General features: G+C 42.5%; 1 protein-coding gene across 3 annotated transcripts in view; it reads right to left on the bottom strand.

Annotated features, from left to right (window-relative positions):
* CDK17 (cyclin dependent kinase 17) overlaps nucleotides 1-25,312 on the bottom strand; it is a 265,332-nt gene that overhangs the window by 52,621 nt on the left and 187,399 nt on the right. For all 3 annotated transcript variants that reach the window (XM_082254997.1, XM_082254998.1, XM_082254996.1), the window contains one exon: nucleotides 15,998-16,131. In XM_082254997.1, coding sequence (XP_082111123.1) covers nucleotides 15,998-16,131 — 134 coding nt within the window. The remainder of the gene's footprint in view (nucleotides 1-15,997; nucleotides 16,132-25,312) is intronic.

The following is a 25,312-nucleotide window of genomic DNA, read 5'->3' as shown; positions in this document are numbered from 1 at the left end:
TATGTTTATTTTGTTTTGGAAACAAAAAAACAATTTTACCTCTACAAATGGCTGTTTGGTGATCCCGGGCCCTTCATATTATATATATATATATATATATATATATATATATATATATATATATATATATATATATATATATATATATACACACATACATACACACAGTATATATACACTCACACATATTACTTTGTTATCTTAAAATTATACTTTGATACTTTTTTCTTTTTTTTTTTATTTAAAAATAACAAATATGTTATACTTACCTGTGCTGTGCAATGGTTTTTCACAGAGCAGCCCAGATCCTCCTCTTCTCGGGTCCCTCGCCAGGGGTCCTGGCCCCTCCCTCCTGCCGAGTGCCTTGAGTCCAGCCGATGTTGTGTGTGTGTGTCCATTGACACAGAGCCACGGCTCAGCCCCGCCCCCTCTCTCTCCTCATTGGCTTACTGACTGATTGACAGCAATGGAAGCTAATGGCGCACCGCTGCGGTCTCAGCCAATATAGAGGTAGAGTCCCGGGCAGCTAAGCCTATCGTGCAACAGAACAGAAACAGAAGGGGCTCAGGTAAGTATTAGGGGGGGGGGGCTACTGCACACAGGTGTTTTTTTTATCTTAATGCATAGAATGAATTAAGATATAAAAAAACCTTCTGACTTTAGAACCACTTTAAAAAATGACACAGTTATTGCCGAATAAAAGGCCCATAGCAGAAATGTAAAAACTGCTCTGGTCCATAGGGGGTGTATAGCTTTGAGGGCTGAATTAGTAAAGAGAAAACATAATAAATCTTGTGTTTCTAATTTCTTTGTTTTGCTTTAAAGTTTTACTGTAAGAAGTACTTTTCTGAATTAAAATAACATATAATGCCATTATGAAGCACATCATATGACTAGATCTAAAATCAACTAAATTACATTATTGGAAGGATAAAAGCTGGAAGAAATCCACTTTGAGGGCCTAATTACTCTTGTGCACTGCAATAAAATGCATGCGTTACCGAGTGTTTCCTTCAAACACCTGCTCTATTTTTGGTGGCATTCATTATGAATGGCACCCCAACACACTGTATTGTAGAGTATGATGCACTGCAGTGCACCACAATGCACATGCCATGTGTTATTGATCCGTTGTCTTTGTTATTCAACATTTGTTTCAGGTCTCCGATGAGCACAATGCTAAACTACAGCATTAGCAAGGGCATTTAGTCTTACATGAAAGCGCTTTGATTTACATATTTCTGAAGACCATATAAATACATGCTGATAGGATAAACTTTCAAATGTCAGATTACATCAAGGGGTATTCAAAGTAAGAAGCCCTATTGCCCTTGTAGGGCTGAAGCTGTCGGGTTCAGTAATACATGTAATTCCCCAGCAGGCTGAATAAAACTGATTTACACTCTAGTGCAAATCGGTATACCATCATATTGAATCAGCTGCCTCCTGAGCATATATGTGCTTCGGGCAGGGAGTGCTGTCAGCTGTAAGGATGAGTGACTCACTAACAACGCTGTTCTATCACCCTTGATCATGGCGATTAAAGGAGAGAAAGCATGAATAATGTGGTGAAATTCAATTATCTTTTAACATAGCATTAAAGATTTTCTCTCCAGATTGCAAAGTATATTTAATGAGATAAAGAGTCTTTATAATGCAATTAAAAAGGATTTTTGCCATTTGGTATTTAGATAAACATAGAAATGCTAAAGACATAACTTTCATGAGCTTTCATCAACTTATGAACCGTGGTGAAGAATCATCCAAATAAACATTGATTTTATCAGTAATGGAACTCTGATTATCACCTGTTAGACAATACATCTTGTCACGGGCAACTAACTGGAAGAAATGTTATTTTGGTTACAATAATTTTACTACTCTAATAAATTGTAAGCTCCGAGGAGCAGGGCCCTCTTAACCCTCTTATATTGAATTGTATTGCCGCTCTTTAAATTGTAAAGTGCTGCACAAACTGTTGGCGCTATATAAATCCTGTATAATACTTCTCATAACTGCTGATAAGGGATGAAACTTGCCTGTGTAACTTTTGCAGATAGATATTATCGTCATTTGCACCGATCTTGATTAGGTTCGGTGTGTTAAAAAAAAAATAATAATTTTCTAATTACGTAAAACCCATTTCTCTGATGTTCATCGATGGACACAGCTCCTGATCTTCTTAACCATTGGACGTCCCAAAGCAGTGTTAAACACGAGAGGTGAAAACAGCAAAGAAGAAATTCCCAGGGCTAACTATAGCCAACCAGGTAAACAGGAGCTTAACCGAAACAACTGGAGCTCACCTGAAAAAAAAAAAAAAATACACCCTCCAAGAAGACCATGCCCTCTTACAGCAGCCTGCAAAACCTTGTGGCCAAAGGAAGCATTCGCAGATGCCAAAGCATCCACTTTATAGAACTTTGTGAAAGTGTGCACCGATGACCAAATGGCCACCTTGCAAACCTGCGTCACTGACGCCTGAAGACGGAAGGCCCAGGAGGCACTGAGCGCCTGAGTAGAGTGCGGCTTGACAGGTAAAGGAGCAACCTGACCCCTGATGGAATAGGCCTGGATCCCCGTCAGTCTGATCCATCTGGAAATGGTCACAGAGGAAGCAGACAGCCCTTTACAAGGCCCATCCGTGAGCACAAATAGTGAGTCTGACTTCCTAAAAGACTCCGTAGCTGCCAGGTAAACCATAATTGTCCAGACCACATCCAAGGCATGCAAAGCAATTTCCTTAGGATGCTTTGACCTGTGAAGCACCAAGTAAGGTGAATGACAGGATAACAGCGCCAATTTCAACACTCTGTGCGCAGAGGTGATAGCCACCAAGTAGGCCACCTTCTGGGACAGCATAAGCAGGGGAATCTCCCGAAGATTCTCAAAAGGAGGCTTCTGGAGAACTGAGAGCACCAAATTGAGGTCCCAAGGTGGCAACAGAGACCGCACTGGGGAGGGGCCAAGTGCCTACCTCCCTGAAGAAAAGAACGCGCCAGGGAGTATGTGGCCAAGGGCCATTAAAAGAAGATAGCTAAGGCCGACTCCTGACCCTTGATAGCACTCAAGGCCAGTTTCTGCTCAACAGCCCATTGAAGGAAGGACGAAGATCGGAGACACCGAAAAAGAGCGAGGACGAACCCCAAGAGATTCACACAATGCAATGTATGACTTGTAGTTCTTCATAGAAGTAGATTTCCTAGCTTTTAACCGTGTTGGAATCACAGACGGAGACAAACCTCTATCCATCAGCACCTGGCATTCAACGTCCAACTAGTCAAAGCCAGTCCCTGTAAAGCAGGATGGAAGATTGGTCCTGTGGACAGCAGATCCTCCCTGAGAGGAAGTTTCCAAGGAATGTCGGCGACTAGCTGCACCAGATCAGCATACCAAGCCCAGTGAGGCCAGTCTGGAGCAACTAAGATGACCAGAATCCCTTCCACCTCGATCCTGTGTAGAAGTCTTGGCAGAAGCTTGAGAAGAGGGAAGGCGTAAATCAGACAATACTGACCCCACGGGGCCACCAGCACGTAGGTAGCGTCCGCCAGAGGATCCCGTGACCGAGCCACAAACCTCTGCACCTTTCTGTGGACCCGAGACACCAATAGATCCACCTCAGGGATGCCCCACTGGAGAGACACAACTGATGAAAAATCTCCAGATGAAGGGACCACTCCCCTTGGTTCAACACCTGCCAACTGAGGTAATCCGCCTTTGGAGAGGGCTGGAATGAACCATTCTGCCAGCTACCTCCAGAGTTGCCAGGACACTTCTTGTGCCCCCCCGGTGATTGACATAAGCCACGGCCGAGGCATTGTCGGATTGAATGCGCACTGGACATCCCTGAAGACGATCCGTCCAATTGTCCAGGCACAGTCTGATTGCTCATAGTTCCAAGACATTGATTGGTAGTCTGGACTCTTCCAGTGTCCAGAGCCCCAGAGCAGTGGCTGGAATCTGTGGTGACCACTGTCCAATAAAGAGGAGGAAGGATTTGCCCAGCCGAAGCGCTGGAGAATGAAGCCACCATATCAGGGACTCCTTCGTTCCCCGGCTTATCCGGATCTGGTTGTCCAGAGACTGCAAAGTCTTGTCCCATCTGGCCAGAATCTCCCTTTGCAGGGACCTCGTATGAAACTGTGCAAACGGAACCACCTCAAAAGGTAGACACCATCAGGCCCAGCATGGGATGACCATCTGCTGGACAGCATGAGACTAATTGCCGCCAGCAATATCTGGAGTTTGTCCAGAGGAAGGAGCACTCCGGCTAAGGCTGATTCCAGCGTCAGACACAGATAGTCCAGCTTTGTGGGCAGAACCAGAGCAGACTTCTGAAAATTCAGAATCCTGCCGAACTCCCTCAGAGTTCGTATAGTGATTTCCAGGTATTCAACCAGGTATTCCACCAGTGCAGTAGAAGACTCCCCTCGCAGGAAGAGGTTGTCCAAGTAGCCCAGTATCGCGATCTACTGTTGGCGTAATAATACCAGCACCGGGGCTAACACTTTTGTGAAGACCCGAGGAGCAGAGGCGAGACCAAAGGGTAACGCCACAAACTGATAATGCTCCTCTCCCACGGTAAAGCGGAGGAAGCGCTGGTGACCATATGGGAATGTGAAGGTAAGCATCCTTGGTGTCGATTGAGGCAAGAAAAAAGGGATGCCACCACCGCATGAATGGACTCCATCCTGAACTTCTGCACCCGCACAAAGCAATTCAGCGCTTTGAGGTCCAGGATTGGTCGCATCTTGCCTTCTTTCCTGGGAACTGTAAACCGGTTTGAGTAAAAACCCTGAAAACATTCCCAAGTCGGAACCGGGACAATCACCCCCTGAAGAAACAGGTCCTGTACCGCCCAAAGCAGACCCTGTAAGAGGTTCAGAAACAGACACAAGTTGGAAGGAAAAAAACTTTGCAGGGGGAAAAGAGCGAAACTCGATCTTGTACCTGGACCGAATGACTTTGTGGACCCACTTGTTTTGTACCAGGGAAGTCCACAGGTCCGGAAGCCAGCAAAGACGCCCCCCAACCCCCAATATGGGTGTGGGTGCACCTTGATGCTGAAGGAGCCTTGTCCGTGGGTCTGGAGAAGCCGGCACTCTGCTTGCCAGACCAGGTTCCTTTGGATCCTCCAGAGGCGGCACTGAAAGGCTTTGAGCCCTTGTCATTCGACCCTGAGGGACAAAGAAACACTTCTAAGCCAAGGAGAGCGGCCCACGTCTACGACAAGGGTCCTTGCCCCTAGTAGCCTGCGGAAGAAAGGTACTCTTTTCCCCTTTGAGACCTTTAATGATGTCATCCAGGGTAGCTCAAAACAGATGACTTCCTTGAAAAGGAAGATCAGTCAAGGCCTTTTAAAAAGTCTGGTCTGCAGACCAGCATTTGAGCAAAAAGACATGCCGAAGGACCACTGCTGAAACATAGAGCTGAGCCACCAGGAGAGCCGCATCCAAAGAGACATCACAGATAAACTGCAGCCAGTGGACCAGCTGGTCCACCAGCTCAGCAAAGACAGGGGGGAGCTGTTCTCCCTCCAGGCCATTGCGTAAAAGCTTAGCCCACTCAGTCAGAGTTTTCGAAACCAGGGCAATGGTGAATACCGGCCTCAGTGCCGAACCACCGAATCAGCCAGAGTGTACATATTGCGGGCCACAGCCTCCGCCTCCCTTTCAGCTGGATCGATGAAGGTTGGGGACTCTTCAACTGGAATCATGGCTGCCTTGTTGGCGTTTTTTGCTAGGCCGTTTGCCTGAAAGCCACCTTCACCCGGGGCACAAAAGACTCCAGGACCACCGTCAGTACATTAATGGATGGTTGGGACCCAGAGAACTCGCAGCCTCAGAGAGGGGATCAGGTGGGGAGATGTGCTCCAAAGACTCCATAAATAACCAGGGAGACCCCACAAAAAGTGTAAAACACTGCAAAAGGACAACCACCACTGCGCTGGCTGCACCACCTGGTCACCAGGAAAGAGGCACCTGAAGCCACCAGGAAAATCTGCACTCCACGTTCAGAAAGTGAAAAGATCCAGGGAGTCAGCACCAGGGGATAGGGAGGGGCTCCCACCGCCAAAATCACCGCCCACAGGGCTCCACTATCATGGCTGCTGCTATTTTCAATGGCAAACCTCAGCAAAATGGCCACCGGACTACACCTTACGTCGAGCACACAGGCTACAGCAAAATGGCGGAACCACAAGGCTCCCAGGGACTCAGGAGGGATCCCTAGGCCTAAAGGACAGGCCCAGGCAAGACGGGGGACCTGGGCAGGAGCCCCACCAGGTACAACCCCCCCCCACACACACAACCGATTGTCCGGTCGCGCACCCCCCATCCCCATCGCCAGCATAGCGCCCTGCCCCCACCCCAGGAGGTGGACCAGACCACCCACACATTCCCAACATAAGTGGAGGGGGGGACAGATGGAGGGTGCCTGAGGGAAAGGAGGGAAAGGAGGGGAACCCAGGGGTCCGACCTTTCCAAGGAGGGGACCACGTCCACCCCAAAACCCACAGGGGGAGACAGCTACTCACCATACCAGGAATCAGGAGGGCACTGGTCCAGACAGAACCCCCCTTACCATCAAAATGGGGGGCTGTCGGCGAGGAAGAACGCTGCGACTTGGGCCGAAAACCCACTCGTATGTGACCTTGCGAGGCATTTAACTCACAGGTCAGCCCCTGCCCGGTGGGGCTATGTCGCGGCTGACCTAGCGTGGAGTTGAGGTCTGCGCGCACTCGGTGGCCAGACAGGGGTAGCCACTGGATCTAGATTATCCAGCCTGTCGCCCAGTCCGGCAGTTGGTTGTAGATCTCACAGGAAAAAAACAGGAGAAAAAATTCTATCTAAAAAGAAAAAATTGCCAGGACCAGAGATCCCAGCAAGGAACTAGGTCCTTACCCCTGACTAGGCAGAAAAAACTGAGTACCTATAGCACCCCCCGGGACTGCCCAAAGGCGTAGCCAGACTTTTTTTTGGCCTAGTGTCCTACTCCTCTAGGGGGCAGTATAACCCAATGGTTAAGAAGATCAGGAGCTGTGTCTGTCAATGAACGAAAGAATAAAAAAAAAACATTTCTAGTAGTGCACACACATTTAATATATACATTTATAAAATGCACTGCATAGCAACCCAGTTGCATTAAAAAAAAAGTAAAAAAACAGAAAAAAAATCAGTAGTGTGAATGTAGTCTAAAAACAATTCTTTCCCCACTGCTAAAAAAAGTACCAAGGATAACGTTTCCATAAGAAAATAACCCATTAAAAAAAAAAAAACTTAAGGTTCTTCCTTGAAGTATTAAAAAGAATCCAGTAGGGTGCAGTATTTTTCCAAGCATCGTATTCATAAGACAGCATTCCCCGAGAAATGTGTGTGGTGTTTGATTATGCCATTTGGAAAGAAATCTTAAAGGTAGCGACCACTTTAATCTCTACAACTCCCACGTAATACCATAAATACAATATAAAATAACATCTTTACACAATATTCCAGCGAAATTGATGTGTGGAACCAACTGGTCTGGAACCCAAATGGTTTAAAAAAATACTCCCCCCAACAAATGTGGCCTACAGCTTTAATGGGTACTATTGAGAACCACATTTATGAAACTTCAAAACAAAGAAAAAAAATTAATTCTGAATGTAAAGGTTTGAGCACCAAAAATCTACACGCATGTGCATATAGTAGCAAATGTTTCAATGACCAGATGAATTCACTGGAAGACAAACACATTCCTGCTGTCAGTGGTGTGCCCTAAGCACAAGCACATGACACAACAGTACATGAAAGATCCCTGTACAATTCGTAAATGTTTGCGTTTTCTCAGTGCTTGGATTAGACAGCACTTCCCGGCTTGTTAACTTCAACATTAATGGGAACAAGTGTCAGAAACGTTTGATAAATGACTATAATTACCGTGTTCTCCTTGTTGTGAATATTTTGGTGCCCTAATTTAGGTAGTTAGACTGGCATGCTTAACTTTCATGGCATCTAGGTTCTAATTTTAAAGCTTCGCTGAAGTGTTTTAAAAGGTAAATAAAACCCAGAAAAACGATTCTATTAGTCATTACGGCACTAACTAAATCCTGCCTTCTTACATGGCGGTAATGACATATATCTGAGTCATTGGACAGGGACGATCTGCCTGGTTATGTTATAATGCAATTTAGACCTCACCAATACAACAGAGTCTAGTACGGATTCTAACTGCTAAACGTTGCATTTCATGGAATGTCTACCTCATCACCAATGAATTAAATACATTAAAAATCCCCACTTCTCTCCAAAACACTGACCCAATCCATTTATGAAGAAAATGTTTATAGTGCAATAACTTCCAACAGCCAACCAGATAAACCTCATCCATGAGTTGGTTGATATGGTTTCAGTTCTGGTATTGTTTTATTAAAGAAGTCAATATAAAAAATAATAAATACAGTAAAACCTTGGATTGCGAGTAACTTGGTCTGCAAGTGTTTTACAAGACAAGCAAAATATTTTTATAAATTTTAACTTGATTAACGAAGGTCTTGCAGTACGAGTAGTGTCACGTCACAACTGAGTATGAAAGAGAGAAATCCCATGTTAGTCAATGAGAGCTGTCTCAACCACTTCTGGACTGGAAGGATTTTCCTCCTTAATAACCAGGCCATTTTTTGCGATTCGGCACTGCGTTACTTTAACGGACGATTGCGCGGTCATGCGACACTGTACCTTAATAAAATTGATGCCCTTTTTTCTCACAAATAGAGCTTTCTTTTGGAGGTATTTAATCACCTGTGTGAATTTTATTTATTACGCTATAAACAAATAAAGAGCGGAAATTCTGGAAAAAAAATTGATTTTTGTAAAATCTTACCGTAAAATCCTTTTCTCTTAAGCTCATTGACAGACGCAGTCCTCTTGATTTATATCAAATTGGGACGTCCCAAAGCAGTGCCACAAATAAGGGGTGGGACAACAGAAATCAAAATTTAAATCCAGAAGGCCCAACCGGTGCCGACTAGAAGTCTTAAAGGCTCATCAAACCAAAGGATGAGACTCAACTGAAAACCCAACAGAAAAAACCCTCGAGGTAGACCAACGGTCTCCTCAAATTGCGGCCTGCAAAACCTTGCGGCCAAAAAGAGGCATCCGACGATGCCATCACATCAACTTTATAAAATTTTGTAAAGGTATGAACCGACGACCAGGTAGCCGCCTTGCAAACCTGGACCACTGACGCCTGATGGCGGAAGGCCCAGGAAGCACTAAGCGCCCGAGTGGAGTGCGCCTTAACAGGGAACGGAGCCTAAAAAAATTTTTTCAAAAAAAAAAAATCTTGCCAGGACCAAGATCCCAGCAAGGAACTTAGGTCCTTACTCCTGACTAGACAGAAAAAAACCGACATCCTGTAGCAGAGAGAGAGAGAGGATATACCCTCTGGGACTGCCCCTAAGGTGTGGCCAGAACGTTTTCCTTCTGCCTAGTGTCCTACTCCTGTAGAGGGCAGTATAACCCGATTTGATATTAATCAAGAGTACTGCGTCTATTAATGAGCGACAGAGAAATATATATTTTTTTTCACTTTCTGCTATATAACATTTCCCCCTCCCACCAAAAAAAAAATTTAAAAATCTATTTTTTCATTCTTTTAGGTCAATTTGTATTCTGCTACATATTTTTGGTAAAAGAAATTCCAATAAGCGTATTTTGATTGATTTGCGCAAAAGTTATTGCGTCTACAATCTAGGAGAAATATTTATGTCATTTTTATTTATTTTTCTTACTAGTAATGGCGGCGATCAGCGATTTTTTGGGGGACTGCGACATTGCGGCGCACAGATCAGTCCCCTAACTGACATTTTTGACACCTTTCGGGGGACCAGTGAAATTACTACAGTAATCAGTTCTAAAAATATGCACTGTAACTATAATATTGACATTGGCAGGGAAGGTGTTAACCCAGGGGCGATCAAAGGGTTAGGTGTGAGCCTAGGGGAGTGTTTTCTAACTGTAGGGGGAAGGGGACTTGTGAAATGAATGAACACAGAGACCTGTGAGCCTAAATAGGAGGATCACATGCGCTCTGTGTTTATTTCAGAGAGAACGACGGTCTGCTGTGTTAACAGCAGACCGTCATGGGCCAGGAGGATGCATCTTATAATATAGCTAAACTAATACTATAAATAAAAACCAACACAAATTAATTTTTTGGCATAAGTAAATGGCCGCGGCACTTTATTGGTTATAAATTAATTAAATAATTATTTATTCAAAATTCCATTAAATAAATTTCAAATCCAACAAAATTATAAAACATACATCTGTATCGCTCAGTCCCAGAACTCGAGCGAAAATAAAACATTTAAAACCACCAAAGTCCCCCCTTGATTCAAGGGTGACTCTACCGCATAAAGTGCCAGCGACGGGTGGGGGGGGGGGAGGGGAGCTCGCCAGGCAGTCACTTCCCAACTGAGGGGCTTACCTCAGGGACCCCCTATATAAAGCCTTGGGTCAGAAGGTTCTAGAGGGGTGCGCGCTGCTGTGAAGCCCGCCAAAACTGTGAGGGGCTACCTTATTACATTTAAAGGGCCAGTGACCTATAAATTAAATACAATTCTGACACAAAATGTATTTTTTATTTTTTCTATTAAACATCCCCTGTCCCATGTGCGAGGGCACCTATTACTTGTGCCCTCTTACCATTCTCTTTCAGTGGGGAGCGATCAAGTGTGCCCAGCGGCAATCGCGGCTGCTGGCCCCGTGGATTGGCATCCCCGCTGCCTAGTGGGGTCGGGCGTGCGGCCGAGCATGCCTGCCGCAGTATATATGCAGCGAGCGGTCGGCAAGTGGTTAATTGGCACTAATGAAGTCGCTCCGACTTTAGAAAAGTTTTCTGTACTACTTTAGGCGACTTCTATGAGACTTGTGCCCATAGACTTTGAAGTTTTGTAAAAAAAAAAAAAAAAAAAAAAAAAAACGCTTATGCTCAAAAAAGCTCACTAAAAATGTGTACAAGAGAACAAAGAAGAACAAGGATCTTCAAGCTGAAATGAAAGCTCAAATACCTGTGAAAGCAGCTTTTTTTTGAGCTGCAATGTGCATGAGCCCTAAGTCGGATCCTCGTTTTAATTGATGCGATTTAGATCCGACATTACAGGAAGTCTACCCAGGCATTCCCTGAAGTTACCTTGAAGTCACATTGCTATAATGTTTTTATATGGACTATAGACTCAAGGACTTATGACTAAATGGTTGTGGAAAAAAATCATCTGTTTCCATTAGTTCTTATGGGAAAATAAGCTTTGATAAACGAGTGCGTTGGATAACAAGCACATCTCCGGAACAAATTTTGCTCGCAATCCAAGGTTTTACTATATATATATATATATATATATATATATATATATACATACATACATACATATATACACACATGCATACATACATACACACACTGTATTATATAAAAACATTATATAAGCTACCTTTTAAACAGTTTACCTGGTAGGTTCTGCAACTTGTACCTTGGCAAATAATTAGGTTTTGAATTGAACCAGTATTATTCCCTACTTATTCTAAAGCATTCATTTGCTTTTTTTACAAAAAAAAAAAAAAAAAAAAAAACGTACAGGTGAACTAACACCATAATATATCCTTCTCACCATCCCCGCGATACTTCTCCCTCGTTTCTGTGCAGCGCTTCCAAGAAAATTCAGGATGATGCTCTGTGATGTTGCTGACCAATCAGCATGGTTCTGATCTGTCCCAGAATCACTATACAGAGGAGAATAGTAAGGATTTCTGACGGTCCTGCTGCATGGGCATCCCCAGAGGTAAGTACAGCAGGGGCCAGGGGGTGGTGGAAAGGGTGTATTGTGTTAGTCTGCCTTTACATTTTTCCTGTAAACACTTTAAGGTCCTAGTCACACAGGAACGCAGAGCTGCCAAAGCACTTTAATGCTCCAACAGCGGTAGGGGGCAGTGCAGTGCATGATTCAGTGCATCACACGGCTCCCTTTATTTTTTGTACAAACTTTATGTGAAGTGCACATAACATACACTTCATTCATGGCAATGTACAGCAGAGCGATGTGCTGCGGTGCTGTACATTGCCATGCGATTTGGCACGGTGAGCTGTGATAAAATGCAGCATGTTTGCTTTTTTAAACAGTAAGCTGCAGCACAATCCTAGGCTGCGTTGCAGTGTGAATGGGGACACATAGCAAGCAACTGTTTCCTGTTAGTTCTTACAGCATGTGTGAATTCACCCTAAAACCTTGTCAAATACATGCGTTTTGTTATGATGTTAACCTGCTTTAACTTTAAACTGATGCTCTCGCTTCAAATTCCATGTTTCACCCAGACAACTGAGGTAACATGGGCAAAGTCTAGGGAGATGGCCACTGTATGTTATTATTTCCCCCCTCCCATGTTTTCTGACTTTGTAAAAGCAAGCAGCTGTATGGAATTCTGTCACTACATAGGTCACAAGGATGTGGTTCACTATGTGGTTAGGATGGCCTAACATAGGCACATAACAAAACGCCAAACCTTACCACACTATAATAATCCTTACTTTTGTTTGTTTTCCGTCTTCTGACATTTCTATTTCCAGGATACGGATTTCCTCATCTACGTCTTACTTCTCATTTACCTAACCACTTCAAGTCTTTGTAACACTATCGAAAAGCTATTATTAAACATCTGCTAAAAAGTACTGAATGTATTTCTATTATTCTTTGCCAACTGTTCGAAAGACCGTAGACAAGAGTTCACATTCAGTTTACATTTATTGCAGTCATATTTCCTAATATTCATGATGCAGCAGCTGCTCTTCTTTTGCTTTTCATATCAATGTACATTCATTGCACTCAAAAACAAGGCAGAGAATCTTCATTATTAAGTTCAATGTCAAATTTCAGCTGAACAGAATGTTAAGCCAATACCAAGAATAGCACAAACACCGTTTATTGATAGAAGACTGGAACGAGAAAATTTGAGCTTTCTGAATTTATATGGCCCCTTTTACACGGGCGATCTGATCCGACTGTCAGTTTTTTAGGCGGATCTGATCGGATCCTCCATGGATCCCTATGGGGCAGCGGATGTCAGCGGTGACATGTCCGCTGACACCTGCTGCTCTCCAATCCGATTCTGTCAGTGAAAATAGGGTTTCCATCCATCTGGAGGATCGGAACGGATGGGATCGGATGAGAATGGAGGCGGTCCGTTCTCATCCGGTCTTCCCATCGAGGACAGCGGGGATCTGACAGCTCCGTCTTCGCACACAGAGCAGAGACTGAGCTGTCATCCGCCTGCTCAGCGGAAAGCGGCGGATCGATTCCCCGCTGAGCAGAACGGACTCTGTCGGGCGGTGCACCCGTGTGAAAGAGGCCTATCTGTGCTATTTGATTAGTGATGGTCTAAAGAGTGCATTCAAATCACCTACATCATGCAACAATGTTGTCCCCTTTAAGGCCAGACTAAGCAGGTTATGGTTGGTGTTTTGCATGACTAATTCCAAAATCAAAGAGACTCTTTAAAGCTTTACAAAGAAAAGGCAAGCCAGCAGTCCTTTGGAATCAGAATAAAGGGGATCATATTCATATTGTTGCAGTAAGGCAGGTATCCTGAGCAGCACCGAAACATCAGATATTTCTTTTAAAAAGTTTAATACATTCTCAAAGGAGTGCTGGCTTTTTCCTTGTACTTGTGGATTATGTGGTACCACAACTTTCATGCAACCAACCTTACAAAGTGAAAAATCAAGGGGTTACCTTTGGGGTCAATTCCTTTCAATCTACCCACAAAAAAAAAAAAAAAAAAAAAAAATCACGTGTTTTCCAAAAAAGAGAGAACACATTAAAATTAGTAGGATAATACTAATTTGTGTTTTCCAAAAAAGATAAAAAAATTAAAAATTAGTAGGAGAAAAAAATATGGGACTGAAATATGAAATGTATGTTTGTTTGGGGATTAACTAAAATAGGCCAAGCTATTATCAAAAAAACCCGGAAGCTCTGTATACCAGTAGTGGACACTTTTTGAGACAATGTACCACAGATTTCAGCAGCAGTTGAGGCGCAAGCACAATCTGTATACTGGTTTACTAGCCATCCAAAGAGCCAAAATAATCCCCCGATTTGAAAAAAATGAAAAGTCAACAGCTACAAAAAACATAGCTGCTGACTTCTAATAAAAGGACACTTATCTGTCTAGAGGTCCAGTGCCATGCTCATTCAAACCAGTTTTCGATGGTCTTTGGGGCCCCGGCATGTTTACAGCGGGTAGCCGGCTGTCATTCCCTGTGGCTTTACAGTCAGCTGCCCACTGTGCATGCGCAAGCTGTGCTTTTTGCTGAATGGTTATGCAGCCTTCTAGAACCTGTGACGTTTCCCAGAAGGTTGGGGGGGGGGCCTAAGCAGAACTTACAGTGGAAGTGGGGAGCAGGTACCTTTTGAAATCAGGTTCCTCCCAAAAGTGCCAAAAATAGCTAGGGGGAGGAGGTGGGGGGAGAAGAGGGCATAAGGAACTTCCTTGGGTAAAGTTCCACTTTAAATACACAGATTTCCTTAGTGGCCCCAAAACACTGGGAAAACTGAGGAAATGCATATCTTGCTGCGATTAACCTTAAAGTAATTGTAAAGTCTCGTTTTGTTACAAACCAGTTATACTTACCTCCTCTGTGCAGTGGTTTTGCACAGAGCAGCCCGGATCCTCCTCTTCTCGGGTCCCTCCTTTGCTGCTCCTGGCCCCTCCCTCCTGTTGAGTGCCCCCACAGCAAGCAGCTTACTATGGGGGCAACTGAGCCGAGCTGCAGTTCCATGTGTACATTCAGACACAGCGCTGTCATCTGGCCACGCCCCCTCTTTCCTGATTGGCAGACTTTGATTGACAGCAGTGGGAGCCAATTGGACAGCCGAGGAACTTGTGGACATCGCTCGATAGAGATGGGGCTCAGGTATTAGGGGGTGCTGGGGCGGTTGCTACACAGAGAAGGCTTATTATCTTAATGCATAGTATGCATTAAGATAAAAAAAAAACTTCTGCCTTTACAACTCCTTTGACATTACAGTATTCTTAAACCTTTTTTTTTTTTTTAAATTAAAATAACAAAACATGTCTATACTTACCTGCTTTGTTTAAAATGCTTTTGCACAGAGCAGCCCTGATCCTCTTCTTCTGTGGTCCCCCACTCCTCTTCGGCGGGTGCACCCACAGAAAGCCACTTTCCATGGAGTCACCTATGAGTGCTTGCTCCCAAGCAGCCCTGTCTGCATCTATTGACACAGAGCAGGCAGCTCAGCCCCGCCAGCCGCTCCTGTGTCACAGCTTTTGATTGATAGCAGCAGGAGTCAATGGCTCCCACTAATATCAATCTGCCCAATGAGGAGGGAGACAGCGCTGCTCTGGTGCACATCGCTTGATCGGATTGAGCTCAGGTAAAAAAAAAAAAAAAAAAAAAAAGAAGCGCAGTTGGTTTTTAACCTTAATGAATAGAATATAGAACCTCAAGGCTTTAGGATCACTTTAACGTTTCCTCATTTGAAACCCCAGTTGTCTTTTTTGATCTAAAACATACAGCTCTACGCAAAATGTGCTATTTAACTACTAAAAGTAGTCTACTACAGTAAACCTTACATTCGGCCTCAAAATGATAGATTTCGGTTTTAAAAGCCAATATCAAGTCAATTGGTATAAAAAAAAAAAAACAGCCAATGTGGGTTTTAACCAACCATTTTTTGAGTGGCAGAGTTGCGATTTTTGCCTACATAACCATATTTTCAACAAAAAGGTGTCACCCTTTTCTCATCTTATAAAGTAGCAGCAGGATAACTTATTTTTCTCCAAGTTTGACAAAGCTAAAACTTTAATGTCCCTTTTTTTTTGTTAATTACAGACCCATCATTATGATGCTTCCCTACATAAAAAGTATGTATTCTGTTTAACTGGCATAGAAATACAATAATGCCTTTGATGTGCTTCATAGACAGAGATTATGTTATTACTACCTCCATTGAAATTCTCCGGTGTATTCTATTCCTAAGGCAAACACCTGTCGGTGACTGGACTTCATCAGATGAGGTTCCAGAGGCCTGGTCACTTTCTCCGTCCGATCCCATTTTCAGGTTTTCATGCACAATGTCTAGAAAAGAAAACCACAGGAATTTATGACATGGCCATTACAGGAATCCCCATTACCCAGCAAATAAAGACATGTTTGCAAATACTTGCTTAGTCAAATGACCAATCCTACTCAAGTTGAGAATAAAATGAAAAAAGTGCACGTTACCTAAAACAAGGCAAAAGACACCATATATTTGTAGATTAGGAATTCTATGATCACAGCATACACTTTTATTTTATAACAGAATTGCAATAAAAATTTGAACAATTTATATTTTTGACAATCTAAACTTACTTGAAAAAACTTCTTTCATAGTATCCCAATTTATCATTCTAATATTCCTGGTGCAGATCTAAATGAAACCATATATCCTATACTATCTTAAAATATGTTCTATAAAACAGTAGTTAAAACCTATACAATGCTCTTCTGTAAGTGCTTGTTTGAGCCCATTTTGTGCCAATAAAAGCCTACAAAGTTTAAAAAAAGAAAAAAAAAAAAGAAAAAACATCTTTCATGGTGTGAATTCTGCCTGTCTGCTGTCCATCTCATTACACAACTTCCTGGATTCCCTGCATTCTTTGCAACTTCTACTTTCAGTTTCTAAGGACTACATATCCCATGGTACCTTGCAAGCAGTGATTTCTGTACTGACTCCTGAAACGCCTCCTCTCAGCACCTCTGTAGTTGAGAAGACAGGCTCTGTGAATTCTGTGACACAGCAGTATTTCACAGGATATAGTAAATATGTGTCACAGAATTCAAGGAAGTTTACAGACTTCAAAATAATTGAAGCACAATGATGGATTGAATATATGATTTTACATTTAAATCATAGATATGCTTTAGGGAAATCAAAATAAATTCCAGAAATGATTTGTATTGCATACTTACACTGGCCCAGCTTGGCACAATGTAAGTATTTTCATAAATAAAGTCTGAGCCAAGTGAAATCATTCTCACTATTATTCTATCTACAGCTGTAAACACTAAAAAGTGTAAAGTGCCATAAACCCCGAAAAATTTGTGACCGCACTACACCTTTAAATGTATGTCCATCAATATAAAAAATAAAAAAATTGTCTGTAATGTGCAATGTTGATAGAAATCAAGATAACATTTCACCAACAAAACCATGAAAAAATGAATCCTGTGTACTGAATACAAATTACCAATTAACTTAATTTAATCATTTTTTTCACTACACGGAATTCATTTCTTTGATATGGTATTGATTATGAATTGTTGATGGTATCTTGGTTTTTATGATCACTGCCCATTAGACACAATGTAAGTATGCATATCTCAAACATGATGGACTGCTGGGAAACTGAAAACTATTGTAGTAGTAGTAGCGGTAGTAGTATCGCCACTGCTACAGCCTTGATCTTCCAGGTCCTGCTCAGTTTTTTTTGTGAGGGGCTAATCCTTATTCACCGTGACAACATGACGCTTATCGTGGTGTGCATGTCTTCCAGGGAACCTCCGACAAACCAGCAAGTAGCGGAGGGTGAGACGGACACAGCGCATCAGCGCGGTAGAGTCACATCTTGCATATTTATGGATTCTGAATGCTTTTATGCCTTAAATAAAGTGAGTGTAATGGGAGAAGGGTAAGGGTTGTCTGCAATAAAAGTGAGTGTTTTTTTGCAATATTTCCCTATGAGTCCTCCCTTTTGTCACTGCATTTTCATCTCCAACTCTGTTACGTTAGGTAACATCCGAGGAATATACAGGCAGAGAGTGAGTGGAGTCAGTCCAATCTATGGAAATTGGTGTTTAGTGATTCCAGTGAATATATTAAAGGCACAGTACAAGAATCTAGTTGGTGAGTGAGTACCACTCCTAGGGAGTGGTACACAAGGTGTGGCAAAGGTGTATGTCCTGGATACTGAACACTGTGGTGAAAGGACCGAATATTCTGGTTACACCAAGAGACTGTGCACCTGTTGAAATATTGATTTTAGGACTGTGAATCCCAGTTGGGATCAAAAAGACTTTGATAAGCGCTGCTAATGTGATTTGCTTTTCAGGAGGATTAGGTCCACTAATCTAAGTAGCTTAACACATATGTTGTATCGCCACTACTACAGTCTTGATCTTCCAGGTCCTGCTCAATTTTTTTGTGAGGGGCTACTCCTCTGTACACCAACCACAGGGGGTTGTTCACTTGCCAGTGCTGCCATTTATAGAATGCCTTGTATTTTTTCAGTGACTACAAGGCATACTGTGATTGGATTAGGTGGAGAGGAGGGGTGGTGATGCAACACATATGTTGTATTGCCACTACTACAGTCTTGATCTTCCAGGTCCTGCTCAATTTTTTTGTGAGGGGCTACTCCTCTGCACACCAACCACAAGGGGTTGTTCGCTTGCCAGTGCTGCCATTTATAGAATGCCTTATATTTTTTCAGTGAATACAATGCATACTCTGATTGGATTAGGTGGAGAGGAGGGGTGGTGAGGACATGATCCCCACCTTGTTCAATCAGAGAATTCCTTGTATTCCTCAAGGATAAAAAAAATACAAGATGTTCTATGAAGTGCGTATACTTAGGATGCCAATGGAAGTATTTTTAGGATACAGAAAAGCACATTGATGTGTACATATTGGATCCTTAAGCAACCCACTGATACGAGATGATATTGGTATGATCTGGTTGTGTACAGCCAACAGCTTCCTGGATGAAACCATTAACTATGCAAATTTGGCTGAGCCAAGCTTGCAAACGTATAAAGCGCTTTTCAATTTTTTATTTTTTTTCCCCAAATATTTTATTTATTGAGAAAGGCAGTACAGTGGAAAAAACAAACATAAATACAAACGTGATCGAAAAATACCCCAGTCAAATAGGGGAAGCATCTTTTATACATAATAAACATTCAAGAATGGTAGCACATTAGTGCAAGAGAAAACTGGAAAAACAAGTCTCCACATCCAAAAGAGGGGGCGAAACACCCCCCCCCCCCCTAGGGACTCGTCTGAACTACAGTAGGTCAAGATACCTGGAGATGGATACAAGATATCAGCATAGTATCAATGACTTTTCCCAAACTGTCACTACCCAACCTTTTATAGAATGTTGAAAATACAAGATAAGGAAGTGCAGAGCAGGAGTTCAAGGGAGGGGAAAGAGTGAAGGAATCAGAGGGACGAAAGCGAAGAAAAAGAGAAAAAAAAAAAGAGGGGTGGGGGATAGGTGGGGCGCCCGACATCGACTGCGTCACCTGCCAATCAAGCGCCAGCTCAATCCTCAGCTCTAAGCGCTCAGTAGGGACTTCCCCTTGCCACTGAAGATGAATAAGTCATAAAGCAGAGACATGATCTGACTATAATCTATATGTAAAAAATCTATAATTTATGTGTGTGACTAACCCCCTCACTCCATTCAGCTACGGAAAGTGAGGAGAGCTATCTCTACATAAGCTCTAAGACCGGCCATACACGGTTCGAATCTCGGCCAGTTTCACAGGAACCAGCAGAGATTTGAACCGTTAAAGGGCAAGCTGAATGTACCATGTTAATTGAGCAACAGCATCAATAGGAGACGCTAGCAATAATCACTGAAGCCGTCCCGATGGGAGAAAACAATTGCCGATTTCCCGGTCAACATTGACTGTGTTTGACAACCCGTGGTTGCAAGAAAGAAATTTGCACCGTGTATGGTTTGCCTAAATCAGGACTTGAAGGTTACACAGGAATGAGAATGCTTTTCACCCCCCCATGTGACAGTGCTAAGTGTATAAACAGTCATTCATCAATTCTTTCAATGTTGAAGGAAGGAAATTAGTCACATGCTGCCAGATACCTAAAGTATATATCCCTTTTCTCTCATTTTTGACAAACAGAATGTTTGGGGAGTAAAGAGAAGATAAGATAAGGATAAGCTCTGCTGGTGAGTCCACCACAAAAAAGTGAGCATGTTGGATTGCCCTGTATGAGCAAACCAAAGGCTCCTTTTAAGCAATTTCATTGTACTCACCACAATTGGTGCATTAAGCTTCAGTTTGGATTAAATAAAAACATATCTATGTCACTTACACATATATATATATATATATATATATATATATATATATATATATATATATATATATATATATATATATATATATATATATATATATCTCATCTCCTGATGGTGGGAATGAAGGATCCCTGTATACAAGGGAATCTGATCTTTAATTAAAAATATGAAAAAGACCCTTGACCATCCACTCTACAAACAAACCATAACAGGAAGGCTCTTTCTAACTTTTGCTAACACTAGGTAATACTTTATCAGCAACAAATAATTGGTAACCGTACATAATATTTGATATTGCTACATTTACTATTCGTTTTCGGAGATTACCAATTCATACCATCCGAACATGTCGAGCACTAATTAAAGTGGACCTTCACTCTCCCAATCAACACTGATTATTTTTATTCCTCATGTTGCTAGCGTTAGTAAATAGATAGGAAGGTAGACCATCAATTTACTTGTTTAAAACTTTTTTTTTTTTACATTGCTTTAGTTACTTTCTTTTACTTAAAGCGGAGTTCCGGCCTCAAAATCGACTTTGGGCCACCTGTAAAAGAGTGTCACCTGTAAAAGAAATGGATAGTCACGAAAATATACTCCCCTTTCTTCCTCTTCCTCCCTCTGCGGCCGCGGCCCGCGTCGTCACTTCCTGATTGCATTGATTCCGGGGAGCTGAACGTCATCGCTCCCATGAACCAATGCGCCTGCACCGGCTCCACTCGTAAGTTCCAGTGCAGGCACGTCATTCCCTGCTAAACAGCTTCTGGGCATGCCCAGAAGCTGTGCAGGGATGATGCGCCTGCCCCGGAAGTGACAAGCGGGGCCAGTGCAGTGCATTGTGGGACAGAAGAGGACACGGAAGAGGACGCAGAAGAGGACACGCTGGCTTCAGCTTCCCACACCTGAGATGGCAGCGCTGGAGAAGAAATTTTCAAGGTAAGTATTTCTTCTAAAAAGGTAAGTGCAACCTGGGACAGTTCAGAGGCTATCCATTGTGGAATGTACTAGCCCTGACTGTCCCGGGGGTATTTTTAGTAAAAAATCATTGCCGAGGCCGGAACTCTGCTTTAATAAGTTACTTAGTTTTCTTTCTTGCCTAGGCAAATGATGTCATACATCCCAGGAGTCTTCAGGAGGGGAGGAGAGAAGAGGTTTTCTCAGATAAGCGCACTCTCCTGCGTGCATGCCTGAGATAAGGGCAGATGGATTCCAAGGAGTAAATGCTACATTAATCATTTTCCCTTACTCAAGACAGCCACAGCCATAAATGCTACAGGGTGCTTTTTCAAAGTATTTTTTCAACAAAATAAAGCTTAGAGACAGGGATGGATGGGTGAGTTTGCTTTGAATATTAAAAATCAATTAAATGGTGTTTTTGGTTTGTGGTGCTCAGATGTAGTGAAGATCCGCTTTAACATCTAGACTAGCTCTTTAATGGAAATCATGACTTCTGGTTAGACTAACAGAGCTTAGTGGTAGATGTATCATTTGCAGTATTTATCATATACATTTAGTAGACCTTGAGCAAAATTTCATCTATCAGTGGGTAATAAACACACTAAGAACATTTGAGTGAGGTCAATTTATTTTGCACAACAAGCAACAGTGTTATTGCTCATCTTGAACTATAAATGATTCTTCTGTAAGTGATGGCATTACATTTTTTTTTGCAATTACAGCAATGATGCTTCCCATGGAACTGGAGTTTTATATAAATGATTGCTGTTGTGTGCAACACAGATTCTGCTTATGTTTGCAAAAGCCTTTTCATAAAGCTGCTAAATTAGTTTAAAGAAAAGAAGAAAAACGCAACACAGAACAAGTGGCTCTTGTTTTATGAGAATAATGAAGTAATGAAATGCCTTGTCTGTGCTGTAAAACAAGCCAATAGTCAAAGAATTCTTAATCACATACAGTATACTCAGGAGCAATCAGCATACAGTAGCGCTATTAAAGGGGTACTGCAGATTACTCCAAAATCTAACTGGTAACGGAGATTGGCTTGTATGCAACATTTGGAGCAAGTGTTTGCTCAATGTACTGCCTAAAGACCTAGCTGAGTGTTCATGAAAGAGGCTGGTGGGGCCATGATATCCAGAGTGATCTTGTCACAATAATACACAGGTAAGTCCCCGTTCACACTGGGGCGACCTGTGAGGCGACCTTGTCGCCTCACAGGTCGCCGTAGGTCGCCTTCCATAGGGAAGCTGCGGACCCGTTCTAATAGGAGCGACACAAGTCGCTCCGACTTAGAAAAAGGGTCCGGAGCTTCTTTGGGGTGACCCGGAGCGACCGTCATAGACTTCAATGTTATGAAGTCCGTGCCGGCCGCTCCGAGGTCGCGGGGCGAGGAGCGCGCCGCGACCTCGGAGGTCGCCCCGGGAAGTACCGTCGCTGCTATGTGAACGGGGCCTAAAGGAGAAGAGGAGAGTAAACAACCCATACATTAGTCTTTCTTTCTTTTTCGCTCAACTAAGGGGTTGAATAAAAAAATGGCTTATTTCCCCCATCCACACATTCAATGTGGACTACAGAATGCACCCACTGAGCTATTGTATTCTGACAGTGGGGAGCCTTCCCAGCCGTCAGAATACTCGAGTAGGCTTCCAGATATAGTCTGGGGCACGGATCAAATGGGGAAATCCAACAGGTTGGTTTTACATAAATTGACCCATAGACTGAATTCTGTACAACCAGCTTGCCCATACATGGATCAAAATATTTGGTCAGTCTCTACTGAACCAGCTGAATCTCAATCCATGTATGGCCATCCTAATGCACACAGAAGCCACCAATGTCACTTAATCTGGGGTTATGGGGGGTAGGAGGGATGCAATCAAAATTAGATTTCTGGCCTGTCCAATCTATCTTAGGTTGGGAACTTTTCCTGCTATTGACAGACATATTCTCCAAGCAGCATACCATTATGAATCAACTGAAATCCTTAATTGCTTCTATTACATCAAAACTGGAGTTAGATTAAATCACCTAGGAGTACATCATTTTACTAAATTGAAATTGTAAAAAGATTAGCACTGCAACGTGTTGATTTAAAGGAGCTGTGAAGTCAGAAGGTTTTTTATCGTAATGCATTTAGGATAAAAAATCCTTCTGTGTGCAGCAGCCCCCCTCACCCCCCTAACACTTACCTGAGGTCCCTCTCTGTCCAGCCATGTCTACAAGTGTCTCCACTGTCCAAGATTCTCCCTCCTGCAATGGTGCCACTGCTGTCAAAGTCAGTTAGCCAATCAGGAGAGAGAGAGGGTGGGCAGGGTCAGGGCTCCGTATCTGAATGGACACGGAGTTGTGACTCGGCTTAGGTGCCCCCAAGCTGTTTGCCATGGGGGCACTGAACAGGAGGGAGGGGCCAGGATCACAGAAGAGGACCCAAGAAGAGGAGGATCCGGGCCACTCTGCAAATCCACTGCAACAGAGCAGGTAAGTATAACATGTTTGTTATTTATGCAGGAAAAATAACTTTATAAATCACTAACTTTTTCAAATTCATGTTAAATCTAGACACGTTATGTTAATAATTCCTTGTGGTTATAGTGAATATGTATATAAAAAAAAATGAAAAGCACAAATCTGCTTTCAGTTTTTCCACTGACACAGATATCACATAGTGATGCAAAAATTGCAGACTGATGAATCATGAACATTATTATTCAGAGCCTAAATGTATTTTTTACTTCATCTAGGATTAACAAGGATTCTTAACCCTCTAAGGAAGATATCATTTTATATGCATGTTGCCTTTCTGCCATTAAATTCAACAACCAGTGGGCTGCATCACCCAAGGGTTTATTAGCTATCTCAGGAGCTTGGCTACAAGATTTCACTGCCGGAACTTCCACCTCTGCTTCTGATGCTACAAATGCTGCATTCTCTACATTTGCTTGATGGGAACAAGATTCCCATCCAAGAAAGGCTTGACAAGACTGCAGACCATTCAGATTTTGCCTCCAGAGCCAAAAAAAGAGAAGCCAGAAGATGACTTATGCTGCCAATATGTAACTTACTGATCTTTTGAAAACCTATCTGCTCATTTCTAATACTATAAAACTATAAAATAAAATCTATATCTATCTATACACACACATATATATATATATATATATATATATATATATATATATATATATATATATATATATATATATATATATATATATATATATATATATATATATATATATATATATATATATATATATATATATATATATATACACACACACACGCTATATTGTCAAAAGTATTGGGACACCTGCCTTTGCACATGAACTTTAATGGCATCCCAGTCTTAGTCCACAGGGTTCAATATTGGGTTGGCCCACCCTTTGCAGCTTTAGCAGCTTCAACTCTTCTGGGATGGGAATGTTTGAAGATTCTTCCAGACTCAGATTTGTGAGGTTAGGCACTGATTAAAACAAGAAGGCCTTATTAGGTGTTCTATTAGTTGAGGTCAGGACTCTGTGCAAGCCAGTCAAGTTCCTCCAACCCAAACCCAGCCATCCATGTCTTTAAGGACCTTGCTTTGTGCACTGTACCAAATAATTTGGTGGAGGGGGGGGATTATGGTGTGGGGTTCTTTTTCAGAGGTTAGGCTTTGCCCCTTTGTTCCAGTGAAGGGAACTCCTAAGGTGTCAGGATACCAAGACATTTTGGACAATTTCCTGCTCCCAACTTTGTGGGAACAGTTTGAGGATGGCCCCTTCCTGCTCCAACATGACTGCGCACCAGTGCACAAAGCAAGGTCCATAAAGACATGGATGAGCGAGATTGGGGTGGAGGAACTTGACTGGCCTGCAAGGAGTCCTGACCTCAACCCGATAGAACACCTTTGGGTTCTGTAAGTACTGTAAGTACAACAATTTTGAGGGGGTCAGCTCCCTCAACAAGAAAAGTTGAAAAAAAATGTAATATTGAGCATTGTGCTTCTGCTCGGTCTTTCTTTTCTAGTGGAAATCCGATAGCAAAATTATTTTTTTAACCCTGTTAAGAAAAAATAGCTTGTAAAATGAATACACTTTTGTTGTTCATTGTATCTTGCAGCTGTATGACTAATACCACAATTTAAACCATAAATCTGACAGAATTAATTCAACATCAAAACAGAGCAGAAACACTCCTGACATTCATGTGCCCTCGGTTATGTGCCAACTTCA

Source organism: Pelophylax lessonae (assembly GCF_965119305.1).
Source record: "Pelophylax lessonae genome assembly, chromosome: 4".
Classification (NCBI taxonomy): domain Eukaryota; kingdom Metazoa; phylum Chordata; class Amphibia; order Anura; family Ranidae; genus Pelophylax; species Pelophylax lessonae.
The sequence above is the reverse complement of the archived record's forward strand: the minus strand, read 5'-3'. Positions and strand labels throughout refer to the sequence as shown.